We start from the raw sequence: 24,879 nt of genomic DNA on the forward strand, positions 1-24,879 counted from the left end.
GCTCCTATGAAGCACGATCTTCATAGGAGCGGGAATAGAAGTCGGTGGTAACGCCGTTAGACAGGAAACCAGTAAGCTATCACAGGAGACGAAAGATCTGATCAAGAAACGCCAATGTATGAAAGCCTCTAACCCTACAGCTAGAATAGAGCTGGCAGAACTTTCTAAGCTAATCAACAAGCGTAAGACTGCGGACATCAGGAACTATAATATGGATAGAATTGAACAGGCTCTCAGGAACGGAGGAAGCCTAAAAACAGTGAAGAAGAAACTAGGAATAGGCAAGAATCAGATGTGTGCGTTAAGAGACAAAGCCGGCAATATCGTTACTAATATGGATGAGATAGTTCAAGTGGCTGAGGAGTTCTATAGAGATTTACACAGTACCAGTGGCACCCACGACGATAGTGGAAGAGAGAATAGCCTAGAGGAATTCGAAATCGCACAGGTAACGCCAGAAGAAGTAAATAAAGCCTTAGGAGCTATGCAAAGGCGGAAGGCAGCTGGGGAGGATCAAGTAACAGCAGATTTGTTGAAGGATGGTGGACAGATTGTTCTAGAGAAACTGGCCACCCTGTATACGAAATGCCTCATAACCTCGAGCGTACCGGAATCTTGGAAGAACGCTAACATAATCCTAATCCTTAAGAAAGGGGACGCCAAAGACTTGAAAAATTATAGACCGATCAGCTTACTGTCAGTTGCCTACAAAGTATTTACTAAGGTAATCGCAAATAGAATCAGGAACACCTTAGACTTCTGTCAACCAAAGGACCAGGCAGGATTCCGTAAAGGCTACTCAACAATAGACCATATTCACACTATCAATCAAGTGATAGAGAAATGTGCAGAATATAACCAACCCTTATATATAGCTTTCATTGATTACGAGAAAGCGTTTGATTCAGTCGAAACCTCAGCAGTCATGGAGGCATTACAGAATCAGGGTGTAGATGAGCCATATGTAAAAATACTGGAAGATATCTATAGCGGCTCCACAGCCACCGTAGTCCTCCACAAGGAAAGCAACAAAATCCCAATAAAGAAAGGCGTCAGACAGGGAGATACAATCTCTCCAATGCTATTCACAGCATGTTTACAGGAAGTATTCAGAGACCTGGAGTGGGAAGAATTGGGGATAAAAGTTGATGGAGAATACCTTAGCAACTTGCGATTCGCTGATGATATTGCCTTGCTTAGTAACTCAGGAGACCAATTGCAATGCATGCTCACTGACCTGGAGAGGCAAAGCAGAAGGGTGGGTCTGAAAATTAATCTGCAGAAAACTAAAGTAATGTTTCACAGTCTCGGAAGAGAACAGCAGTTTACGATAGGTAGCGAGGCACTGGAAGTGGTAAGGGAATACATCTACTTAGGGCAGGTAGTGACCACGGATCCGGATCATGAGACTGAAATAACCAAAAGAATAAGAATGGGCTGGGGTGCGTTTTGCAGGCATTCTCAAATCATCAACAGCAGGTTGCCAGTACCAGTACTCACATATGGGGCAGAAACCTGGAGGCTTACGAAAAGGGTTCTGCTGAAATTGAGGACGACGCAACGAGCTATGGAAAGAAGAATGATGGGTGTAACCTTAAGGGATAAGAAAAGAGCAGATTGGGTGAGACAACAAACGCGGGTAAATGACATCTTAGTTGAAATCAAGAAAAAGAAATGAGCATGGGCCGGTCATGTAATGAGGAGGGAAGATAACCGATGATCATTAAGGATTACGGACTGGATTCCAAGGGAAGTGAAGCATAGCAGGGGGCGGCAGAAAGTTAGATGGGCGGATGACATTAAGACGTTTGCAGGGACAACATGGCCACAATTAGTACATGACCGGGGTAGTTGGAGAAGTATGGGAGAGGCCTTTGCCCTGCAGTGGGCGTAACTAGGCTGATGATGATCGTGATGATGATGATGATGATGACGACGACGACGACGACGACGACGACGACGACGATGATGATGATGATGATGATGATGATGATGATGATGATGTGTTCACGCGCCCTTTCATTGAAACACCGCCCGGTTTGACCGCTATAAACCTGTTGGAAACTTAGCGGTATCTCATGCACGACATTACTTTTGCAAGCCGTGTACTGCACTGCATGTTTCTTAGAGTATGGTTCGGGTTTTTCCTTTCTCAGCATAGGGAATATCTTGGTCAACTTACACGGTGCACTGAAGAGATTAACACTGTGCTTTTGCGCAACCTTCTTGAGGTTGTGGGACCCCCTGTGCCAATAAGGAATCACATGTAATCTCTTCCTATCAACTGTCTTTTTCTGTGTTAATGGCCTCTCTTGCCTGTTTGATCTTTTGAAGAAGCTTATCGCTGACGCTAGGAACCAAATGTGAAGGAAAACCGGTTAGGCGCAGTCTTGAAACCTGGTTATTAAAGCTGGTTTCTACTTTGTGGATGCAAGATTTATTTAGAGCTTCCTTTAGACAAGTCGTTCTTTTTACTAGCTTGGAGTGGACACTGTCGTATGAAATTAGCTGCTTGTTCAACCTCGGCTGGTATTCGAAACAGACATGCGTGTTCATTAGAGTGAGACTGAAGTCCAGAAAACAAATATTGTTATCACAAGGCTTTTCGCGCGTGAAGAATAGAATGCCAATTGAAAAGAAAAATACAGTACCTCATATAAATAATGGAAGAAAGTCAATCTTAAAGTTCAATCACATAGTTACGATGTAGGCAGCTCGAAAGAGGTTTAACATAAAAAAGAAACACCAAAACGTAAGGTCCGGTCTCATAAATGCGACAAATACATGGCACATGGCTAAATATTGAGTAAGAAAACGGAAAGGCTTATGAAGTCAGGCAGAGGATTCAACAAAGGTTTCTGTTTGTCAAATTGTTCTTATATGAATTTAACATGGTGAGCACGGCCTAATTAGGAATAAACAAAACAAAAAGAGACGGTAGAGTATGAGAAATACAACGTCAGTTTGAAAAGAAACGTTGAGAGCAAAATATAGTCCAACTTTGCACTGTCGTGTTCCCGGGTTCAAAGCACATGGCGAGTTGTCGTAGCCAAATACACAATTTAGCTTATTTCTCAGCGATTTGTTTTGCGATCAAAGCTTTAGCAGGCGTGAACGTTTCTTTACAGCAAGGTTCCTCAACGCTCGTCCTCGAAAGCAGCCTCGATTGGCTTGCCTTGTAGGATAAAAATAAGTACGCGCAAATTATAATACAGGGACAGAGGTAGAAGCAAATCAAGTAACGCTCGCTCCAAACAGGTTTGTTTCGAAGCCTTAGCGTTTTCTTTCACACATCCGTCGACCGTAAACAAAACAGTAATGTTTTTATGAGATAATTCACACCCGCTGAATCTATGTCGGACCAATCAGCCCTAGGAAATGAGCTTCATCAACAACCAAATATAGTAACGATGTAAACGAACGAGTAACATTGTCTCGTAGTGGCGCATTTTTCTATTCGGACGTCGTGTCCCGTTTTCTTTAACCTAAACCTATTTCACTTTCTTGTCGTTTCGCGTCTTGCTTTAAAACATTATAATACAGTTTTTATAAGCTACTGCGCACATCTACGTTAGGTTTTCGGTATTATTGCAAACAAGTCATGTTGCAAGTGCTCTGGCCGAGGTTGGATTCTTACCGCCATTAAACTGCGCCGACAACGGAATGGAGGTCCGTGGGCGTTTTGCTTTTCTGCAGGAAGCCGACCTTTTTCTTAGGAGTCGGTGCTCCTTTAACCCCTCCCACAGAAACACTATTTTTTGGGTATACTTGTATCTATACTATAATCGGCCCGAGATTGTTAGCCAGTGCCCCTAATGGTATTGGGGGACATGCACGTGCTTCAAGGTGTTCAGGTTCAACCGAGAAAGAAAGAGAGAGAGAATAACTTTACTGATAATCCAGGATGGTGTCAGAGGAGGGGAAGGTTGGGGAATCCCTTCTTGTTTGGAATGTCGGGAGTGATTGTCGAGCGTGCTGGTGCCTGGTTACCCAAAGACATGTAAGGGCATTTGTTTTATTCGTGTCAAATGGGGTTCTAATCGTCGGATGGAATTTGAGCGCCCTTTCGTGTGGTACAGCTGAGAGCCATATACGTAACAGTTGGAAGGTAAAAGAAAGATAAGCTGCATACAGATAAGCAACTTGCTCTCTTAGCAGGTTTCGCAAAAGTGGACAGTTGTTACCCCTTTGAAAGAACGAATACGGAAGAGCCCATCTCGCGATGACTGGCGTGAGTAATGTGTTTAGCATTGAATCAGTATAGCGAGACAACGTATTGCTACCGTCGAAACGAGTTATGTATGAAGCGTGTACTGCAGTGGGATTCCTTTTTCGCGCTTCTCTAAGAACACTCGGCGCCATCTAGCGTTGCCGCCGCGAAGTCTGCGCGTGGCCTCCAAAATTGATGGCGCGCCCGTATGCGAGAACACTGAGAAACGCGTCTTGCGGCGACCGAGATCCTTTCTCACGCTTTATTCGGAACACCGGGTGCCATGTTGACTCTTACTCTGCACACTCACTCTCTCTTTCTCCCTGCGCCGCATAGCGGAGCACCGAAAAGTCCGCGCATGGTCACCGAGACAAGAATTATGGGTCGCGGTGCCTGCGAGCTCTGAAAATCGTTACCTCACTTGCACATCCAGCGATACCTACTCAATGACCCAAGTTGGCCAGAGTTTCATTGAACAGCGGCACATACCCAGTGCATTCATGGCGCCGTTCGCCAAGGCGTTGGCGTGAGATACGTTCTTAAAAAGCGGCATATCAGTGCATTTGTGGCGCAGCCTACAAACGCGTCGGGTTACTGTCCCTGAGGAACATTTGTGACTGTGACGTTTGTTCTATTCCACTAAGCATCAAAGAAATCTAATACGTCGTTGGCGCCTTCCCTCCGGCACACACCCAATTACCCAAGTTTTTGTCAAAAATGTTAAATGAAGAGCGGCACGCGCCTACTGGCTGGCACCTGCTCAGTGACGCATGCCGGCATCAAGAGGTTTATTGAAGACCAGCACAGACCGAATGGCACATGCCTAGTGCTCCAAGTCGGCGTTAACGTGTTTCTTCGAAAAGTGATACATACGCAGTCCCGCGTCTACAGTGACCAGTGTTAGTTAAAGAGTGACAGATATGTACATAATGCCACATACTCAGTGACCCAAGGTGGCCAAATGGTTGGTTTCGAACTCTGTTCCCTCAGTACAGCAGCGTGACGCGCTACCCATTCGACCATATACTACCCAGTGGCTCAGGTAGGTGTGAAAACGGTTACCTACATACATACATACATACATACATACATACATACATGCATACGTATATGCATACGTACACGCATACATACGTACATGCATGCATACGTACGTACATGCATGCGTACGTACGTACATGCTTACGTACATACATGCATACGTACGTACATACATGCATACGTACGTACATACATGCATACGTACGTACATACATATATACGTACATGCGTACGTGCATATAAGCATACATAGCCCGAGGAAAGTGTGAGGAGTACCGTATAGAATACTAACGCATTAAAAAATTCTAACCTGCTTGACTGAACGACAGCCAGGAGGGACTCGTGACAATGCACTACCAGTTTCGGTTTGCCAGTCGTGCCGCTTGTAGATGTCATGTAACAGATCTGGTTTTCTTGATACTCGGGAGGCGGTGGCATTGGGCCTCCTTCTTCGCGCCCTTTCTTCAGCAGCTCATTCCATGTGATTACGCTGTTCGTTGCGCCGTTCGTTTTATGCACCGGTTCGTCCAGTGCTATAATGTGCTGCAATGCAATCAACAGATGGATCTTGAGAATGTGCTGGTCAGGAAGCTTGGGTAGATAGAATTATGCGTCGTGTAGCGCAAGAATCGTACTGAACATTACAAGCATGTACCTTTCAGCTATAAGGTGGGAAGGAGGGGGGAGGCAAAGAAAGCTTAGCAAGGTCTGAGATGAAAACTTCGTAACCACGCATTAAAGCAGCTTGATACGACAATTTTGTAACAGGACCTACTAAAGACTTTAAACGTCCACTTTTAATATGATGGCTCACAAGCAATGTGAGTTAATACTATTTTGTTTGAGCGTTTTCAAAGACTTTGCTGAAACTTGAGAGTTCTATAACAAACAGGTTGGCTGTAAAGTATTTACATGCTCGTACTTCAAAAATATGTGTGACATCCATTTTGATTGATTGATTGATTGATTGATTGATTGATTGATTGATTGATTGGTTGGTTGGTTGATGAGGCTTAATGTTCAACAGCAGCATCAATTTTGTCCGCTCGCTCTAGGCACCCTAAAGTGCTGACTCCGATAATACACTGGCCCTGTGGCCTCTGACGACGAAATTGTACGTTTGCTCGGAGCCTCGCTGGAAACCCTTGAAGACTTGGTTTAGTACACCTTGATGGAACTGAATATATACATGCTTGGCGGTCTGGCTGTAAAAAACTGTACTTACGCTACCATTAGCGTCAGTAGTATCATTTAACGTAGAGGGAACCCACGCTTGCCAGGAGGCGCTGCGGTATTTTTTTATTGATTTATATATACTGCCATCTCATGCCAGGTCAAAAGCAGGGTGGATATACAAAAGTATACATACAAACATGTAAACACATACAAGTTCATAAGTGCTTTACTCGAATATGCTGACCTCATTCAATGAAGACGAGACGAAAATGGCACGATGTCGTCAACTCTGAGAGGAGTTGACGACATCGGTGGCAGTGGCAACACGCGTTTCGAGAAACGCATGATCTCATGCGTTCAAGCACGCCGGCACTTGAACCCTGTAAAATTACAGATATTTACTTATGGATAAGCGGCCGCTGCCGCTTCCCGGCAACTGCAGCTTATACAACCGTGATCGTTACCGGGAAACGCTTGCCGGCGCGGATGCGTGGAGGCGAGCGCCATCTGATGGTGCTGCAAGGAACCCAGCGGCGCACGGCGCGTGTGCCTTTCGCTGTGATTGGTGGAGTTTCTGGTCGACGGAGACGAAGAAATCCCGGGAACCTAGTCATATACAGTTTGGCTGTGAAAATCGTAAGGCAAGACACAGATAAACGAATAGGAAGGGTGCCGGTTGAAACAGTGCTTGGAAACCGCCTCGGGGTAATACGTGAAGTTCCCGCAGCCATTGCCTTTTACGAGCCGTCTAATGTGAAGGACGTGCCAACTGCGGCTCCTTGCACAAACGTTTAAACAGGCGGCAGCAAAAGCAACTTGTTTTGTGGTTGCAGCAACTTAATTCCAGCGCTAACACTATATTCGCTAGCTACAGAGTGGTTAATGTCGTACTCACAAGATTGTTTCACACTTAAGACGGCTTACACCCTTCGACCTTTTGCATAAACTAGCAACTTATAAGGATCTCACCAGAGACTACGGTTAGTTGCACGCTGGGCAAGTGCTTCTAGGCGAAGCGGAGAGGCAGCCGAGGACTGCGCACCACTGCGTATTGGACGTCCCTCATCGAGGTAATTAAACAGCGATACTACGCCGGTGAAATGAACTAGAAATCGGAGAAAAAATGCTGATCTCTTTCACAAGCATTGTTCATAACACGAAGCTGAAACGTGTATTCTAAGAAGCACGTTCACAGATGCAAGTCCCTAAATGCGCACTGTCTTTTATTACTGCGCCGAAGCCTTAGACGGCTCGTGGGTAGAAAAATCTGACGACCGTCCGGCGCCATGGCACCAGAATTCAAGTGACCAGTGAGCATGCACAAAACATTTCGGCACCATCATCAGACTGCACTGAGATATAGTGCCGAATGCCACGGGCTGCCGTGTTTACGCTCAAGACCAAGATAGTACAGACTATCCGCTCAATAATAAAAACAGATTGATGTGACGTCTTAAACACATTAAATGGCATGATAAATGATTACAGGTGATACTCTTCAATGTAAATTAAGTTTTGTAAGTGTTAACTGTGAATCTGAGGTAACTTATGGGAATTATTAGGTGATTTAAGTGAAGTAATGCAGTGAATGACTTTATAAGTGATTGGAGGTGATACCTTTAAATGTGTATTTAGGGGTGTTAAATATGAATATCAGGTAAATTAATCAAATGGTGACTTAAGTGAAGTAAAGTGAATTAAGGTGAATCGAATGTAAGTTTATGCGAATCTAAGGCGAAAAAGTGAATCAAATGTCAATTATGTGTCTACCATGTCTACCGCGACCTGTCGCATCTCTATGTGTACATTCGGTTAGGCGCGTCATGAAATAACTTCAGAGCCATTCCACTGCGTGAAGGAGGATGATCAGCGGAGCTGTATATATATATGTTGATAATAAATATGTTGCTTGAAAAAAAAAACACGTGGCACAATGAATTTCGTATTCTCACGTTTCTTCTGTTTCATTAGATTGCATACTCAAAGCTGTTCTTTATTTTTAACTTTCTTTTGTTTGCTTTCTTGGAATTATTATTTGGCCACCAAGGTAACCATCGCTTTATGATCGCTATGATATGTGGCCAGTGGCTCTGTGGCGACACTGGAAACGTTGTTGGCCAATGTGAGGTCTATACACGAAAGATTACGCATCGTGGGCACACCGATGTTTATGCAACATTGAATGCCGAACTTTTCTAAGAGAAACGCCACGAACCGCCACTATCCGTCTGGCCGAGACTCGTCTGTGTTGAAATCACCCACAATTACGAGGGGTGTGGAGTCGGTAGGGTTTATCCAACCAAAGGTTCATCCGCTTGCCGTTTGCGGCACGGTCTTCGTCCGTATTACGTGCCACCCGCCGTCGCCGCGCACATTCTCGCTTCTGTTCAGGACAGTGTTCTTCGTAGGCGCGCTGCTCTTCCACAGTCCTCACCGCACGCGGCCTGTAGGCCGCGTGGGGTGAGGTCTTACCCATTGCACGGGTGGAAGGGAATTGGGTGAGAAAAGATTACGTGGTTTGTCTTCTGGAAAGCCCGTGATGTCAAAGTACAATCTATACTAAACAGTGTCTATTCCGGTGTTACTTTTTTTTATTACGATACTTTTTTTTTATTGCAACATGTTTTGATGCTTCTAGCGATTAGACGGAGCTGGGACATACCCGGGTTTACGCTTTTGCTTTATGCTTTAGCTCCTTTAGCTCTGGGGTGGCCGCCATCTTTTTTGCCTACGCACAAAAAACCCGTACAATGACGTGGCGCCTCGTATGAAACGCGGCACGGCGGACGTAGTCCAGTCTGTCTCGTCCTACTGAACGCGCTGTGTCGTTCGATGCAAAGCACGTCCTCGGAGGACCAACTACTTAAACCTACCGCGAAAAAAAAAAGTAACGAGAAAACAAGTAATAGGAAGTAACGTAGCAACCGAATGAGGATGTCAAAGTAACGTAATGAATGTATCGTGAGCGCGCAGGATTTCATCTTTCTGCTCGATCTTTAGCCTGTGCTAGAACGTCTGTTAACTTTTAATTACAGTTTCAAGCAATGGCAGTGATAGTAAGCGCGCGAGGCCTGTGCCGCTGCGCCGCGTAAACAGCACCCTGGAGGCTACCAGGCGCCTTAGGTATATTCTACGGGACGGTAAGTGCCTATGCGGTGAAACTGCGTCTTTAGAGCTCTGGCGGCATCGCGCATGCGCGCGCCCCCAATACGCATCTTCAAAAAATAAGAATATACGCATTAGGCGAGTTCGATTATCGAGTAGCATATCTGGGCTAAGTGCGAGCACGTAAATAAATATAAATAAATGCGCTGAAAGCGAAGCGTCCTTGGCGTAAAGGGCCCCCTCCGCCCTGCCCTATACCAACCACTCCTCCTCATCCTTCCGCGAGCAGTCCCTCCCTTCCCCGTTCATGTCATCCTACCGTTCTTTGACCATCCCCGCTTTCAGCTCCCACCCCATCACAAAGTTGCGCCGTGTCTCGGCAATGCCAGAAAAGTGGCGTGATGATGATTCCGCGACGTACGATATAGAGGCGGATTGTAACTGTAGATGTAAATCGGTAGTGCGTGTTGCTGGGTCAATTGGCTCTAGTGAACGATTTCAGGCAATGAATCCTATGCCAACTAAGCTTTTATGTGGCCACATAGGTGGCTATATGTTTTATGGTCTACCCGCCGCGGTGGCTTAGCGGCTACACATTTGCATTGCTAAGCATGAGGTCGTGGGATCAAACCAGGCCCCGGTGGCCGCATTTCGCTAGAGGCGAAATGCAAAAGCGACCGTGCCCCGTGCATTGGGGGCACGAATGTTTAACTGGTGGTCAGAACCAAGCCGTAGTCCCTCACTATGGCGTGCCTCATTATCAAATCGCTGTTTTCGTGCGTAATACCCCAGAATCAGTTTTACGGTTTTACAGAATACTGTGGGTCGCAATTCTTGCAAATATTTGCCTGTGGCGTATTTTAGTACATTGTTCTTTCAAAATGTATATTTTGTGTCCACAGTGCCCCCCCCCCCTCATTAGCCATTGCCATAATTTTATTCCATACTGGTTTTACCGTTTCGTTGGGCCTCTTTGCAGCCAAGTCACACCTACCTCTCATAATTCATCGCCCCCCTGCAAACTGATAATCACTGGCCTGGTGCTCTTTGACTGTATTTGGCTCTTGTACCACAAAACACTACATTCATCATCATTATTAGAGAATACTGCGATTAGGGGCCATCTTGCATGATTTTTATTGTACGACTCGTTCGTTTTGAGCAACAATAGCACGAGCTTCCCTCATAATTTTTTTAAGCCAACGATCTTATCTGCAAATCCACCTCTAACTTTAAAAGCTTTGAGAGAACATTTGTAAGAGAAAGCACTGAAATATATTTCAAAGAAATGAAACCGGATTAGCAGAGTCTTGTCGACGCCTAATTATCCCCCCGATAAACATAAGCTTCTTTTTCGAACGCCAGGAAATTAGCGTAATGATGATTGCGTGACGTAGGTACACGGGACAGATTTTTCGCTGGAGCTCGACAGAGCACACTTTCATGTTAAAAGATTCCTTTCAGTTCGAAGCTCCTTGCGCACCATAATGACAATACCCTATTAAATTAAATTCAACAAATAACATACGAATAATAATTCAATAAGCATTCTGGGTTAGCATCTGAGCGATGTAATTTCACTTTCTTGCAATGTTTGCACGATTTTGCTTACAACATGGTTTTATGTTGTTAATAAAAAGTTAGGCACTAAAGCAAAAAAAGAAAGAAAATTCATGGTCAAAAGTCGTTGCGGCATAGTTGTTCCCATAACTGTTAAGAAACTGTGTCCTTCGCAAATAATAATTATTTTTTGTTCATCGAGGAAATGCACGCAGAGTTTATAAATAATAATCAATCACAGCGTCTTTTTATTACATTTTGACGTTGTTTTCAAAAGTGTGACCAACCCTTTCCCTCCCCTCTCCTTGTCCATAATGTTGTTTGTTGTTGTAGTGATGACACAACTGCATTTACCTCTCTGCTTCGATGTGGAGCTTTACCTTCTGTACAAAAGTTGTTTGATGGAAGATCCAAGCAGCAATTAAAGACAGAGATGGAAAATATAGTTTAACATTGCCAGTATTTTGGGCGCATACCTTTATAGAAACCAGTCTTCGCTGCAGTTCGAGGGCCTCTTGGACCCGGTCTGGCTCACAGCAGACAGAGGCCAGGGACAGGGTTTGCATTGCGTCAGCCAGGATATCTGCATCGGCGCATAATTACCAGCATAATATGCGCATGCATTTAGGATTTTTAGGAAAGAAAAACCCGCCAGAAACAATCTGTTGTTCGGAAATAAGTTTTATCAGTCGTGGCAGGAAATCATTCTCCTGAGCGATGATTCATACATGTTCAAGCGTGATATACCCAGCAAGAAATTTAAGCAGAAACGTTGTTCATTGGCTTTACCAGAGTTAATCCTTGCCTCCTGTTTTTGAAGCCAAAGCTTCGCAACAGGCAATAGTAGAGCTGTCTTAACGCCACTGCAGGTGATAAAACTTCGGACGGCAAAAGAAGAACACATGAGCGAATAATTTTACCGTTAGTTTCCTTTCACTTGTGCTGCTTGAAACACCAAACCAATTTCTAAAACCTTTGCAAGAAAAACGAAGAACATGTAGAAAGACAACAAGCTTATTAACTTATCAGTAGAAGGAGAATAAGGTTGGATAATCACATGCTCAGTACTTTCGGTAATGAGCGAAGATATATAGAAAAGACATGTTTTTTGCCGCAATTGAACACACACGCATAAGGTCTTCCTTTTGTGTGTGTTCAATTGCGGCAAAAAACATGTCTTTTAGCAAGCACCAACTAGGCCAACAAGCAGTTCTGTTGCAACATATATAGAAAAAATTGCCTGTGGTTTAGCTCTGGTCACGGTGGCTCTGATTAACCCTAGCTGAATTGCGAAAGCAAGAGCTGCATGGCTACGCTTGTGGTGTTAGCTTATGGTTAAGCGTTTGGTTTAGCTCTATTGTATAGACACGACAAGACACACTGTTCAGGTAACGAGTAGGCTAGGTAACGACGAGGTAACGTCTGCGCAGCGTCTCATTCCGACGCTCTCGACAACTCAAAGCGGTCTTTTCCGCAGTTGAAGAGTCACTCCGGGACGTGGCACGACTTCTTCTTGCCGCACCTTCGTTACGACGCTTCTCGAGTCATGCGGCGCGTTCTTCTGGCGTCTCTTGACCGCTTTGTCTCTTCCTCGCTTCGTTCTGTCGTTGTTACGTCTATTTCGCGCTCCCCATAACGACTATAAAGGCCACAATACATGGAGCGAACTTTCACGACGAAGTTCGGGCGGCAGAAAATCTGCCGCGGCGCGACGCCGTATGTTCGTCGGGCTGCGCTACATGGAGCGAAGACACGGCGGCCGCCGCCGGCGAGTCGCTGCGTTGTTATCAGTGTGGCTAGACGAGGCAAATGCGCTGTCGTGAAACACTTGACAAAAAAAAACTTTAACGACAATTATTATCGCTTTTGAATTACCGAACACTCTAAAAACGCGTAAAATTTTGTTTAGAAATGATTTCTAGTCTTTTTTATGTGTTTGAGACATTCGTGTGCCGATGTAGTTCAAAGAAAGCGGCGATGCTATGCGTTGTGGCAACAATGGGCGGGTAAACAACTTTCGGCTCCTCCAACTCCGCGGCTCTGTTCTGTGGCTCAACGCGCGCGCGGCCGAAGCAAGCAGACCCGAAAGTAGCGCACGTGAGCTTGTCTAACCATGGCTGTTATTAACTTGTTAAATTCCAGCCGCGCCGCTTTGGATGCCATGAATACGAAAAGCGGGAGACCGGCGTGAACGATAGAACGGGATCGGGATACACGGACAAGCGGGGAAGCCTAGCCGGAAGTCGGGGCGGATAGTGAGACCTGGTTGGCTTGCTTTGGGGCGCCGCTCGTTTGCCGCTTCCGGTATCGTCGCCGCCCGACGAACTTTTCTGCGCCAGCTGGATCGGCGGCGAACGACGTTTTCTCCGCCGCCGCGCGTCGCGCGTATGCCGCCGGGCGTCGAACGCCGACTTTTCGTCGTATATTCGCTCCATGTATTCTGGCCTTAAATACACTGAGGCGACCGCGAGGCGACACCTCCTCTCCATCTACCCCAGCGAAGCGAGCGACGACGACGGCGGCGCCATCTGTTGGAGCGCGGCTCCGGCGTTGCTAGGCAACAGCGGCTCAAGTTCGTTCTTCGACCACGGCATACGGCACACAGCGCGACGAGCCGAAATGTCTCGCTGGCTGGCGTAGTAAAGCTTTCGCTTTAAAATATTAACTCTTTAAGGTCTACGTTTACGAGCTTTGCGCCAGATTAGTGCCGATACTACACGCCTTGGAGAAGTTTGTTTGCTGCGACGAGCCACTGTGGAGCCATCTTGGATACACTCAGTGACGGCGGCTACCTCCGACATTTCGGTGCTCACCTTTGCGTCCTTTTTAACTTCTTTTTTATCCTTATATGAATACCACGCAATGTGTGACTCAGACAATGTGACACGATAAAGTGGAAGCAACAAGTATAATTTATGATCGCTAGTAAACTTATGGGCGTTCTTTTAGGCATATATGGCACCCAAGAGCCTTCAGACAAGAAGCTTCGCGAACCAGGGCCGAAACTGTGTAAACATTACTAGCACAATTTAACACGCAAGGGGAGCATTCTACTACGATGTATCTCACAGCTCGTAAGTAGCTTTTGGGCTGGTAAAGTTAACCAGCTTTCAGTACATTCACTATTATCGACACCGACTAGGGGGGTGGGGATGGCTTTGGGGCCTGAACCCTCTCAGAAGTTTGCCGGTGGGGGTAAGGCAAAGCCACCCCCCCCCCCCCCAACTTCGAGGGTGTGATTACCAGAGTTCTGTTACCCACATTATTTGAGGTTTCTGCCTTGGCCTTTTTTACATAAAATTTTATTTTCGCTAGAAGCTTACTGCGTCATTGTCGGTGCGACATGTACAGCTTTTAATTCATACTTTCGCTTTATTTCTGCAAATTCTGACAATAAGAAGTCACGCACGTTAGAAGCATCAGCGGCGGCTGTCACACCCGTATTTTCTCGCTTCAACATTCTTTAAAATTTGCACTGTGAACACCATGCACAAACATTATATATCTACATATATACGTAGAACAAGATGTGTTATATTTTTTTTTTACAAAGAAGGAGGTAGCCAACTAAATTATTTCTAATGGTGTCGACAGCATACGCCTAGAGAATGGATATGTTGCTGTATGTGCACCTCGCTTCAAATTACTTTGCGGGCTTTCTTGATCCTGAAAAGGAAGCCTGCAGACTTCATTCAGTCACCACTTCTGCAGTCTTTCATCAACGGCGTGTGAAATGCACGTGAATGATGTGTCTCAGCATTGCTTCGGTCCGGTAGGCAGTACATGTTACCGACTAACGAAAAAAAAACTCTTCTAACAATTTGCAACGCTTACTCGGGATGGAAACATCGCCACTTGCATGTAGAGGTCACACACACACACACACACACACACACACACACACACACACACACACACACACACACACACACACACACACATATATATATATATATATATATATATATATATATATATATATATATATATATATATATATATATATATATATATATATAATTCACCGATCAACCGAAATGAGTCCAAGCCAGATTTACTCGAAATCAGAATCAATAGCAGTCATGCACAGCAGCGCTCATCTCGGAGGACTCACAGTCGAAGCAATATTAGTGAGAGTGAAGTATAAGACAATTACACGAAGGAAAATTCTTACCATATGAATCCGCTGAGAGAGCCGAATCCCCAACTTGACAGCCAACATTAAAAGGAAGTCTGACCGAGAACCAATCGCATTGGGTGCGCTGATTCGGATCACGCTCAACAGGTAATTTTCCGGCGCAGCGCACTTTCGCGCGTCGCTACTAAATGGCGTGAGGAGGCGATCGCGGAGGTTTACGGCGGATTCCGTACACGTAGCAGAATAAATTAGGTCAAATGGCCCTGTGTCATGTAAGGCTCGTCAAAATTTCGACAGGAAAGTGCGGCCCTTACAGGACTTTATACGTTAGTTATATTGGCCATATAGATTGTAATAAATGTGCACTTGCTAACTAAAATAACAAGCACACTGTAATGCACGGACCACGTAAACCTGCAAACCTTCATCATCTGGTACTCACTGTAATATTGGCTCTGTCAGCAATCTCCCGTTAGCACTCTCTCTGAACTTAGACTATGCTATCTGGAACACTAGGGGCACGAAAAGACAGCCCGGGAAGGAAGACAGCACGCACGAATTTAGCAGCCATCCCTTCTCGGCCTGGATCATTGCACCCACCAATGATTACCAAGAACTAGATACGTCCCGTATGCCGCGTAGGCATCAGCCGCGCTCAGTCATTCGCAGCTACGGCCGAAATAGAGGTGAAGAAGCACCCTTTGCTTCCCAAGCGTGCGTTTGAACACGTGATCTCAAACTAACCTGAATACTGAGCGCGTGGGAAGATCATTCCCATCAAACCTCCATCCATTTATGCTCACTGTTGCGTGCTTTTTCTCGCAGCCACGATGTTATGAATCGCTCTTTCATATGGCATTTGGATTTTATGTGTAATATCATGGCGACGACGAGAAATAAAACTAGAAATGGAAAACAAGCGTAGATCGCTCGAAGGCTTCTACCGTGGCTACGGGCGTCGCAATCGGCACCGGTTACAAACACAGCATGAGCACCCACGACAAATCCGACAGTGGGCATCTCGCTTCTCGGTACTCCGCCAGAACACGTCTGATGCTCAGGAAGAAACGTATTTTTCCATCATTTAAGCACCGGCGGAATTATAGTACTAGGCGCGCAGGGAGACAGCGCATGCGAAGGGACCAGCCATCTAGGATTGCAGGCATGAAGCCGGCGCTGATTACCTTCGAAATAAAGCGTGCTACACGCGTATGTACAACTCTCCAGGCTCACGGACAGCCAAGCGCAGTCACATACAAACTTGGACAATCCTGGCGCTTAACGGTGTGATTCGGCGTTACTGTGTGAATGTGACTCCACGAAACTGACTGATCCGAAAAATTGTTCGGTCTCGTTCTAATGGAGGATTGCACTTTCGCGAACCGCGCCTGGCGATAAGTCTTGATGGCAGAAAGAATTTGGGAGCTATGGGGGAGGGGGGGGGGCATAACTCTGACCCGTTTTGTACCATGGCGCCAGTTTTGCAGAGAGTGGTCATTCTACAGTAAGGCGCACATGAGGTATTCAGTAGGCTAGAATTATCACGTGCTAATGCGAGGCCAAGAGGCAGTGAGGGAAGCTTCAGGGAAGTGAGGCTAGCTTAAAGCAAACCACCCGGCTTAGAAAGCAACGCAAAAAGTTATACAAAGCAACGAAAATGGCCTACATAGCAGTGCAATCAGGGCGAGGTCTTTTGGTTACGCAGACGCGTTTGGTTGCGCTACTTTATAAAACTCCCTAGTCAATGCTCCGCATTTTCCTTATTTATTTTGTTTTATCCTATGCTGTGTCAGCTGCTCAATAACCCAATTCACGCTGGCCCTACTTGCTGTCGTGTCCTTCCACACTTTTGAACTATCGTTGTCTTATTACTTATTCATTTATTTGTTAATATGGTTGTTTATTTGTGCGCTCATTTATTACCCTATAATCCTTTACTCCGCCGCCGGGAAATAAATGAAACCAATGGCGAAAGGCATGCTTTGAGGTGTAATTGAACTATTGCGCGTTATGGTGTCACATTGCCTCATGCTAATAATTCTAGTCAGAAGTCGTGTCCAGAAATTGTATTAATATGCAATTTTTTATATAAGTTATGTGTTATCTTCTTAAGTAAGCTTTCGTCAGGAAAATATTTCTTTATTGCATCTATGAGCTTTAAAACTTTCAGGTGGCCTAGATAACCTTTATCATTGATGTGTATTTGTGCGACCAAATACGCACAAAACGCATTTGTCTTCCCTAACATGTGTCGCTGTATCCGCTTGTGGTGTGGTTCATCCGAGAGACTTACCAGTACTGACTGTATGGGCGTGTTGGTTCTCCACACTCGAGGAAGAATGGCGCGAACGAACGGGGACGAGAGTGAAAACACGGACAAGTTTGCGCCATGCCTCTCTCAGAGTCCGAGTCTCTCGGTGGTGCGAGGGGACTCGGGCTGTGAAACTGAAGTATGTCCTATTATGAGGCCTTGTAACCACTGTTATAAGGCCGTCACTTCAGTGAACTATTCTTCGACGTCACACGAAGTTTCTTCACGTGGAAGCAATATGTATATATATATATATATATATATATATATAGGTGTTAATTTCATCGGACTAGGAGCAGCGCAGCGGTGACAGTCTAGGCGGGGTACGCACTCCAAGCGCGAGCGGCATTCACGAGCAAAAGTGTGGAAGAGGACGGCACACTATAACGCTCGAATTCTTCTCTGCAGTTACCCCCGGGAATGAAAAGGGAGCCACCCGGCGACCTAAGAGCTTGCTATTATGAGTGGGTCATAGTAGGTCTTCAGGCGGTCGACGTTAACAATGTCTCGTCCAGGACGGCACTTGTCCGAAGACGGTTCAATGGTTTGAATCGCGTAGTTTACGGGAAATGTGCGTTCAATGACGCGGTAGGGGCATTCATACTTGGGCAGTAGTTTCGGCGAGAAACCAGGTTCAGTGGAAGGGACACACAAGCGCTCCGGGGAGGAACGTCGGCGCAGATGCGATGTCATCGCGAACACTTGTCTGGCTCTCTTGGAAGTAACGGCCCGCGCGAGCTCCCGGCACTCTTCGACGTGTCTGACTGTGGCAGAAATAGGCACACATTCAGATGCATCCAGCTTGTGCGGAAGCATTGTGTCGATTGTGTGCGATGGGTGCTGGTGGTACAATAAGAAAAAGGCTGAAAAGCCAGTGGTGCCCTGAGTAGTGGCATTGTATGCGTAGGTCGTATAGGGCAGAAAGGCATCCCTAAGTTGTGTGGTTGGAGGCTACGTACATTGCAAGCATGTCGCGAGCGTACGGTTAAAGCTTTCTGTGAGGGCATTGGTCTTCGGGTGGTAAGGAGAAGTTGTGCGGTGCACAACGTGGCACTCTTTCAGGATGGCTTCGACGGCTTCCGACAAGAAGACACGTGCGCGATCGCTGAGCAACTCCTGTGGGGGACCATGACGCAGGGTCGCAGTTTCAGCGTATCGCGTCGGGTGGTCAACAGAAACGATTACCTAGAATTTACCAGCATATGTCAGTGGAAGTGCCTCGTAGAAGTCGATGGCGACATGCCCGAACGGCCGGGTAGAGCCAGATAAAGATTGCAGACCGGCCGGCGAAAGGTGCGGTGAAGATTTCTGGCGCTGACAGTCAGGGCACTAGCGAACGAATTTCCGAACGTATATACATTTTGCGCCAATATTAGCACTGTCGAATAAGCTGGTCAGTTTTGAATATACCCTAGTGTGCACTCTGTTGTTCAGAGTGGAAAGACGTGCATATTTCAGGATTCAGACTGCGGGGTACTACCAGAAACCACTGGCGGTCATCGGCGGTGTACTCGCGTCGGTGGAGTAGGCCATCACGAATGGCGAAACGGTGGGCTTGACGGCGTAACGTGCGACTGGTTGGGTGTGCCGATGGATCAGCGAGCAAGTTTATCAGCGAGGCGATCTAGTGGTCCTGGCGCTATTCGGAAGCGATGGTGCTAAGGTCGATGGAAGAAACGGCAAGCTGGGATACGGAGCAGCGAGCGTTGTCGTCGGGCAAGGGATAGCGAGAAAGGGCGTCAGTGTGAGAGTACTGGGGGCCGCTACGGTAGAGCACGCGAATATCGTAGTCCTGCCAGCGAAGTGCTCAACGGGCAAGGCGGCCTGAGGTGTCCTTCAGTGACGACACCGACAAAGTGCGTGGTGGTCAGTGACGACGTCAAATGGGCAGCCATGCAAACATGGCCGAAACTTATTGAGGGCCCAGATGATCACCAAACAACCTTTTTCCGTCACGGTGTAGTTACTTTCAACTTTCTTAACTGTGCGACGTCATAAGCCACAACGTATTCCGAAAACCCGTCTTTGCGCTGCGCAAGGACTGTGCGGAGGCCAACACTGCTGACACCAGTGTACAGCTCTGTAGGGGCGGTCGGGTCGTAGTGACGCAAAAATGGAGGTGACATGAGCAAACAGCGCAGGATTGCAACCTCCTCGTTGCACTCTGACGACCACGAAGTGAGGGGCCCAATCCTTCTAAAGAGCTTCGTCCGGGGTGATACGATGGTGGCGAAGTTTCGGATGACGCGTCTAAAGTAGGAACACAGACCTACATAACTGCGCAGGTCTTTGACGGATGTAGGTTCAGGGAATTCGGCAATGGCCAGAAGCTTGGCTGGATCGGGGATAATTCCATCCTTTTAGACAACGCAACATAGTATGGTCAGCTGCCGCGCTGCAAATAGGCACTTCTCTAAATTTAGTTGTAGGCCGGCGTTTATCAAGCACGTCATAACAGGCCGGAGGCGTTGAAGGTGCGTGGGAATGTCCGTAGCGAGAAAATGGCGTCGTCAAAGCAGCACAAGCATGTATGCCATTTCAAGTTTCACAGAACGGTATCCATCATGCGCTCAAAAATTGTGGACGCATTACAAAGTCCAAACGGCATTACGTTAAATTCGTACAAGCCGTCGGGCGTGATAAAAGCTGTCTTCGGTTGATCGTCGTCTGCCACGGGTACCAGCCTGAGCGCAGATTGAGAATGAAAAGATATCTGCTCCTTGAAGGCTGTCAATTCGCGATAGCGGGTAAACGTCCTTGCGAGTCATCTTGATGAGGCACCGAAAGTCCACACAGAACTGCACAGAACCGTCTTTTTTCGAAAAAAGGGCGAGTCACTTCGCGTCGAAGCATGCCGTCGACTTTTTCGTCAATTACACGACGTTCTGCATGCGACACGAGATATGGGCGTTGTAGCAGTGGCGGTTGGGAGCCATGGTCGATGCACTGCGCAACAGTGGACGTATGGCCCAGGGAAGATTGCCCGACATCGAAAGAAGTACAGAATTTTTTTAACAGGCACAGGAGCTGTGACCGCTGGGCTGGCTTAAGATTATCGGCAATGGAGGAACCAAATATACCACAAGGGGACGGAGCCGACATATACATAGCACTGAGCGTACTGTAAGTGGCGCAGTGCGTGTCATGGGGCATATCCATAACTTGCGTGGCTTCAATGGAATCCACGCTGCTGGGACATTACCCTCGCAGCAGCATCACAATGTATGGGGACGGGTTGCTAACAAAGATAGCACTGGATACCTGAGTGATTTCTACTGTCGCAAAAAGGTAGCAGAAGACCTTTTAGGGTGCGAAAGCAGTCGGATGAAGAAAGTAATGCAGCTGTGTCGGAGAGGCTGCTGCAATAGACCGACACAACCGTTTACATATTTGGGGGACTCTGGTGTTGTCTTTAACGAGTAGCTTGTTCGAAGCCGAAGGACTGTCGGCCAGCGTCAAGTCTGACAACGGCAAGAGTTCTATTTCGGTGCGTCCGCAAGCTTCTAGCGCAATAAAAGAAGGTGGACAGAGACAGAGGGCACAAGATAGGCAACAATACACGTGTCAAGAATTCCCGTTTACCTTGGTCCCCATGGTAATTATATTTTTGCGTTGTAAAAATCTTACTGCATGCAACAGCACTTTCGTCGTTCTCAGTCGCGGCGGCAAAACTTCAATAGGCAATTTTTTCGCAAACATTGCTATAGGGCTGATGATTATGGTGCCACTTCAGGCAGGGTTAGTGGCAACATAGGATGCTAATTATTGCACCCTAGCATCTCCTTCCTGGACATAAAGATGTCCTGTCACTTCTCCATGAATTCAGTGTCTCGCAGAAGAACCAACTAGCAGGGCGCTTTAAGAATGTTTCGACACTTGTCATCAGAGGGTTAGTTGTGGCAGGGCGCCGAGTTCTACCAGTTTATGCAAAGTATGCTTCTTTCACCGATGTGTGAGCGTCCGTCAAGGTCAAGGAGGGGACGGTTGTCCAATCTGTCGAGGGCTAAGGTCAATGCCTATTTCTCATCAGTCATCGGTAAGCTGGACAATGCAGCATAGATGGATAATGTGGACTACGTTTCGCATGACAAAATAGTGCATAAAGATGGTCCGCTTTCTTAACAGAATTCTGGGTTGTTCGTTTTGGCAAATGCTTGCACATCAGACTTTTAAAGGCCTGCTCCGATGTTTAGTTAAACCTGCCGTGGTTGCTTTGTGGCTATAGTGACGGGCTGCTAATTACGAAAAAGAGGGATCAAATAACGGCCACGCTGCCGCATCTCAACGGGGGAGAAATACGAAAACACCCGTGCACTTAGATTTTTTTTCACGTTAAAGTAGGCCAAGGTGGTTCAAATGATTCCAAAGTCGCCCCCTACGGCATGCCTCATAATGAGATCCTGGCTTTGGCACGCAAAACCCCCTACTTCATTATTATGTTTACGGAAAAGTGACTTACGTGACCGACTCTGGCCGCGTGCCACTGTGACTCCCTTCTTCTCTTACCTTTTCATTCTCATAACTCCTTTCCTACACATATAGGGTAAATCAAACTAAATGTGATCCCTCATTAAGCTCTGCATTTTTCATTTCACTCTTCTGTGGTCAACCTCCCTGCCATTGCTTCTCTCTTTTTCTACGTTTTGTATTTACTTATTGCGCGACACAATCTGACAACTCTTCTGCTATTACATTGCCTTCGCTGAGTCGTTTTTGCGTCTATTGGCCATGATTTGTTGTAAGGTTGGATCTTCCGTATCTCTTCGACCGTCTACGCTCGGATGGTGAAGAATGTTGTTTGCATACTCACCGACACTGAAGCCCGGGCTTTCACAGACGGATGCGACGTTGGCGCACGCTGCACCCAGAAACATCGGCAGCGATTGCGTCCGATTTGCGCTTAGGAGCAGGATCTTGTCTCCAGCTTTATGGCCCAGTCGCCATAGCGCTGTCCTCACGGCGTCCACCTGCTCTGCTACTTCGCTGTAGGTGTAGGCTTCGTCGGTTGTACCGTTGATCTGATTAGCGAAGAATATGAGGGGACAGAAAACTTATTCAGACACTGGAGAATGATATTTTGTTTGCTTCTAAAGACCGAAGTTTTGGCAAAGTAATCCTTCCTGAAAAGGCATTTCAAGGGAACCAGCGCTAGCTTGCATTGAATAAAAATGCACTATGTATAAACAAGGATATGTGATGATTCGAGTGCGTTGCATTCAGTGGATTCAGCACTGCATGATGACTGCATAGCGGAGTTAAGCTTGAATGAATCACGGCATAAAGTGTTAAGGCCTGATGATGCACTCGCCTTAATCCATTGCTATCTTTATTTGGTGGTCTTACTGCGGCATGTGCAGTAAAGCAGCAGACAACGAACTGCAAATAAAAGCATTTGATGCTGCGCTGCACAGATGCTGCAACAACGACATCGCGAATTAGTTGTTCATGAACGAACCTGCGCGCATGTTCTCTAGAACAAGGTGCACTCCTAGAATTATTATTATTATTATTATTATTATTATTATTATTATTATTATTATTATTATTATTATTATTATTATTATTATTATTATTATTATTGGTATGATTATTATTGTTTGAATTTCTCAGTGGCTCACTGGCTACGGTGTTGTGCTCCATTCTCGCGCGATCGTTGCATCATATCTGAGATAACTTCTCAGTGTTGCTGACTGGTTGGAACAATCCAGCCCGAGGTCGGTAGTGATAACTAGGCTACAATTGGAAAAGTCCGAAGTAGCACGCTCCTTTCAACGCCATGTAACTTTTAGAAAAAACATGAGTTTGCTTGACCAAGAAATGAGCACCATATATCTGCTGAGTGGTTTTGATACTTGAAAATTCTTATTTAGGCAGCGGGATCTTAGCGCTTATAACTATTTTGATACGGTGGACAGTTCATATCCCAGTCGTGGATAACTAAGCAAACCAATTACGTGTAGTCAATTGCTGCACTACTAATTATGTTATAGGAAACATAACTTTTAATTGTTTTTCTACCAACGGTCTCTCCACGTCTGATATGACAGTGAACAAATTATATTTTCTTTTTCATCTGAAACTGGTATGTGAGCATTACAGGGTTGAAGATTCTGCTCGACGACAGTGATTTATCCAGTCGGAGAGTCAACGCACTTATGTTTTTCATTGACCTGAATGAACGCGTATATACGTAGAATGAATTTCCTTCAAATAGCTGCAACATTTGCGTAATAAGAGCAATGTGTTTCGTGCATTTACATTTGACTGGTTGAAACGGAGTTGGTTCCAAGCTAACGCTTACGTTTAAGCGAAGTTACTCTTTGGCGAAAGCAAACACAGGCACGTTGTAATAACGTATCAAATTCACACAGACGTACAATTTATTCTTCGTATGGGTTGACACTCTACATAAAACGCGATTCAATTTTTGTTACAATACCATGGAGAAGCCCCTTTTCCGCAGTTACTGTAAGAGCGACTAATGAAGATTTCTATTAGACACGACTAATAGTGTTCAGGTTGGTCTGTAAGTAACGTAATAATAGCTATGTTCTTGAGGTACAGTGCATGTGCCACGGAATGTTCGATAGGCTTTTGATAGCAAGTTTAAATGGTAGCAACGCTTGCACAAGCATGTGTGAACCAATGTAAAGAATGGAAACGCGAACGCAATGATAAAAGTATAGACCACCCCTGACAAGATAAAGCACGAGAGAATGACTATGCACGGCTACTTGTCCAGAAGAGAAAGATGATGCAAGATATATACTAAGCCTATAGACAAAATCGTGCCGGAAGGGCCCGAACTGGCGATAGTTAAGACAAAATGACGCGTTCTAGTTAGATCTAACTTCTTAGAATTTCATTAGCTTGCAAAGCACAATTACGTATGTCAACTGAGGGGCGTTCTGAACTGTTCTAAAGAATTTGTCTTCTAGGTGAATATAGTAGTAACGAGGTAAAATCGGCAAAGGGCTTTTACACATGTAAACGTTGGCCATTTGTTTTCTCACCAGTTTCGAGCCTGCGTGGCGCCTGAGATGCTGAACCATGTACTCCCCGAAGTTCCTTCGCGTGTCGAGCGGGTGTTCGGCCGGATCAATGCAGCTCTTGAGTGGGGAGGCCATCTTTGGAAGTATCTTGAGTTAAGGATGCGCCGTGAGCAGTAGTTGACAAGTGTACGCGCGCAACGCAACGGCGCGTTTGCGTCGATTGACAAAACCCACACACACTGACACACACCTCCCTTACTGCAGGTCACCTCCCTGCGTTTTGATCTGGACGACTAGGCATATTATTCATGGCGCAAGCACAAACGAGTAATACCTTAGTTGCCAT

General features: G+C 46.0%; 1 protein-coding gene across 1 annotated transcript in view; it reads right to left on the bottom strand.

Moving 5' to 3' along the window:
* LOC142583574 (uncharacterized) overlaps positions 1–24,668 on the bottom strand; it is a 40,057-nt gene extending 15,389 nt beyond the window's left edge. Inside the window, exons 1-4 of the mRNA XM_075694062.1 lie at positions 24,555–24,668; positions 22,352–22,559; positions 11,569–11,675; positions 5,562–5,794 (exon numbers count right to left, since the gene is read on the bottom strand). Of these exons, the coding sequence (XP_075550177.1) occupies positions 5,562–5,794; positions 11,569–11,675; positions 22,352–22,559; positions 24,555–24,668 (662 nt within the window). The remainder of the gene's footprint in view (positions 1–5,561; positions 5,795–11,568; positions 11,676–22,351; positions 22,560–24,554) is intronic.
* Positions 24,669–24,879: the final 211 nt, after the last annotated feature.

Source organism: Dermacentor variabilis, chromosome 5, assembly GCF_050947875.1.
Source record: "Dermacentor variabilis isolate Ectoservices chromosome 5, ASM5094787v1, whole genome shotgun sequence".
NCBI classification, from domain to species: domain Eukaryota; kingdom Metazoa; phylum Arthropoda; class Arachnida; order Ixodida; family Ixodidae; genus Dermacentor; species Dermacentor variabilis.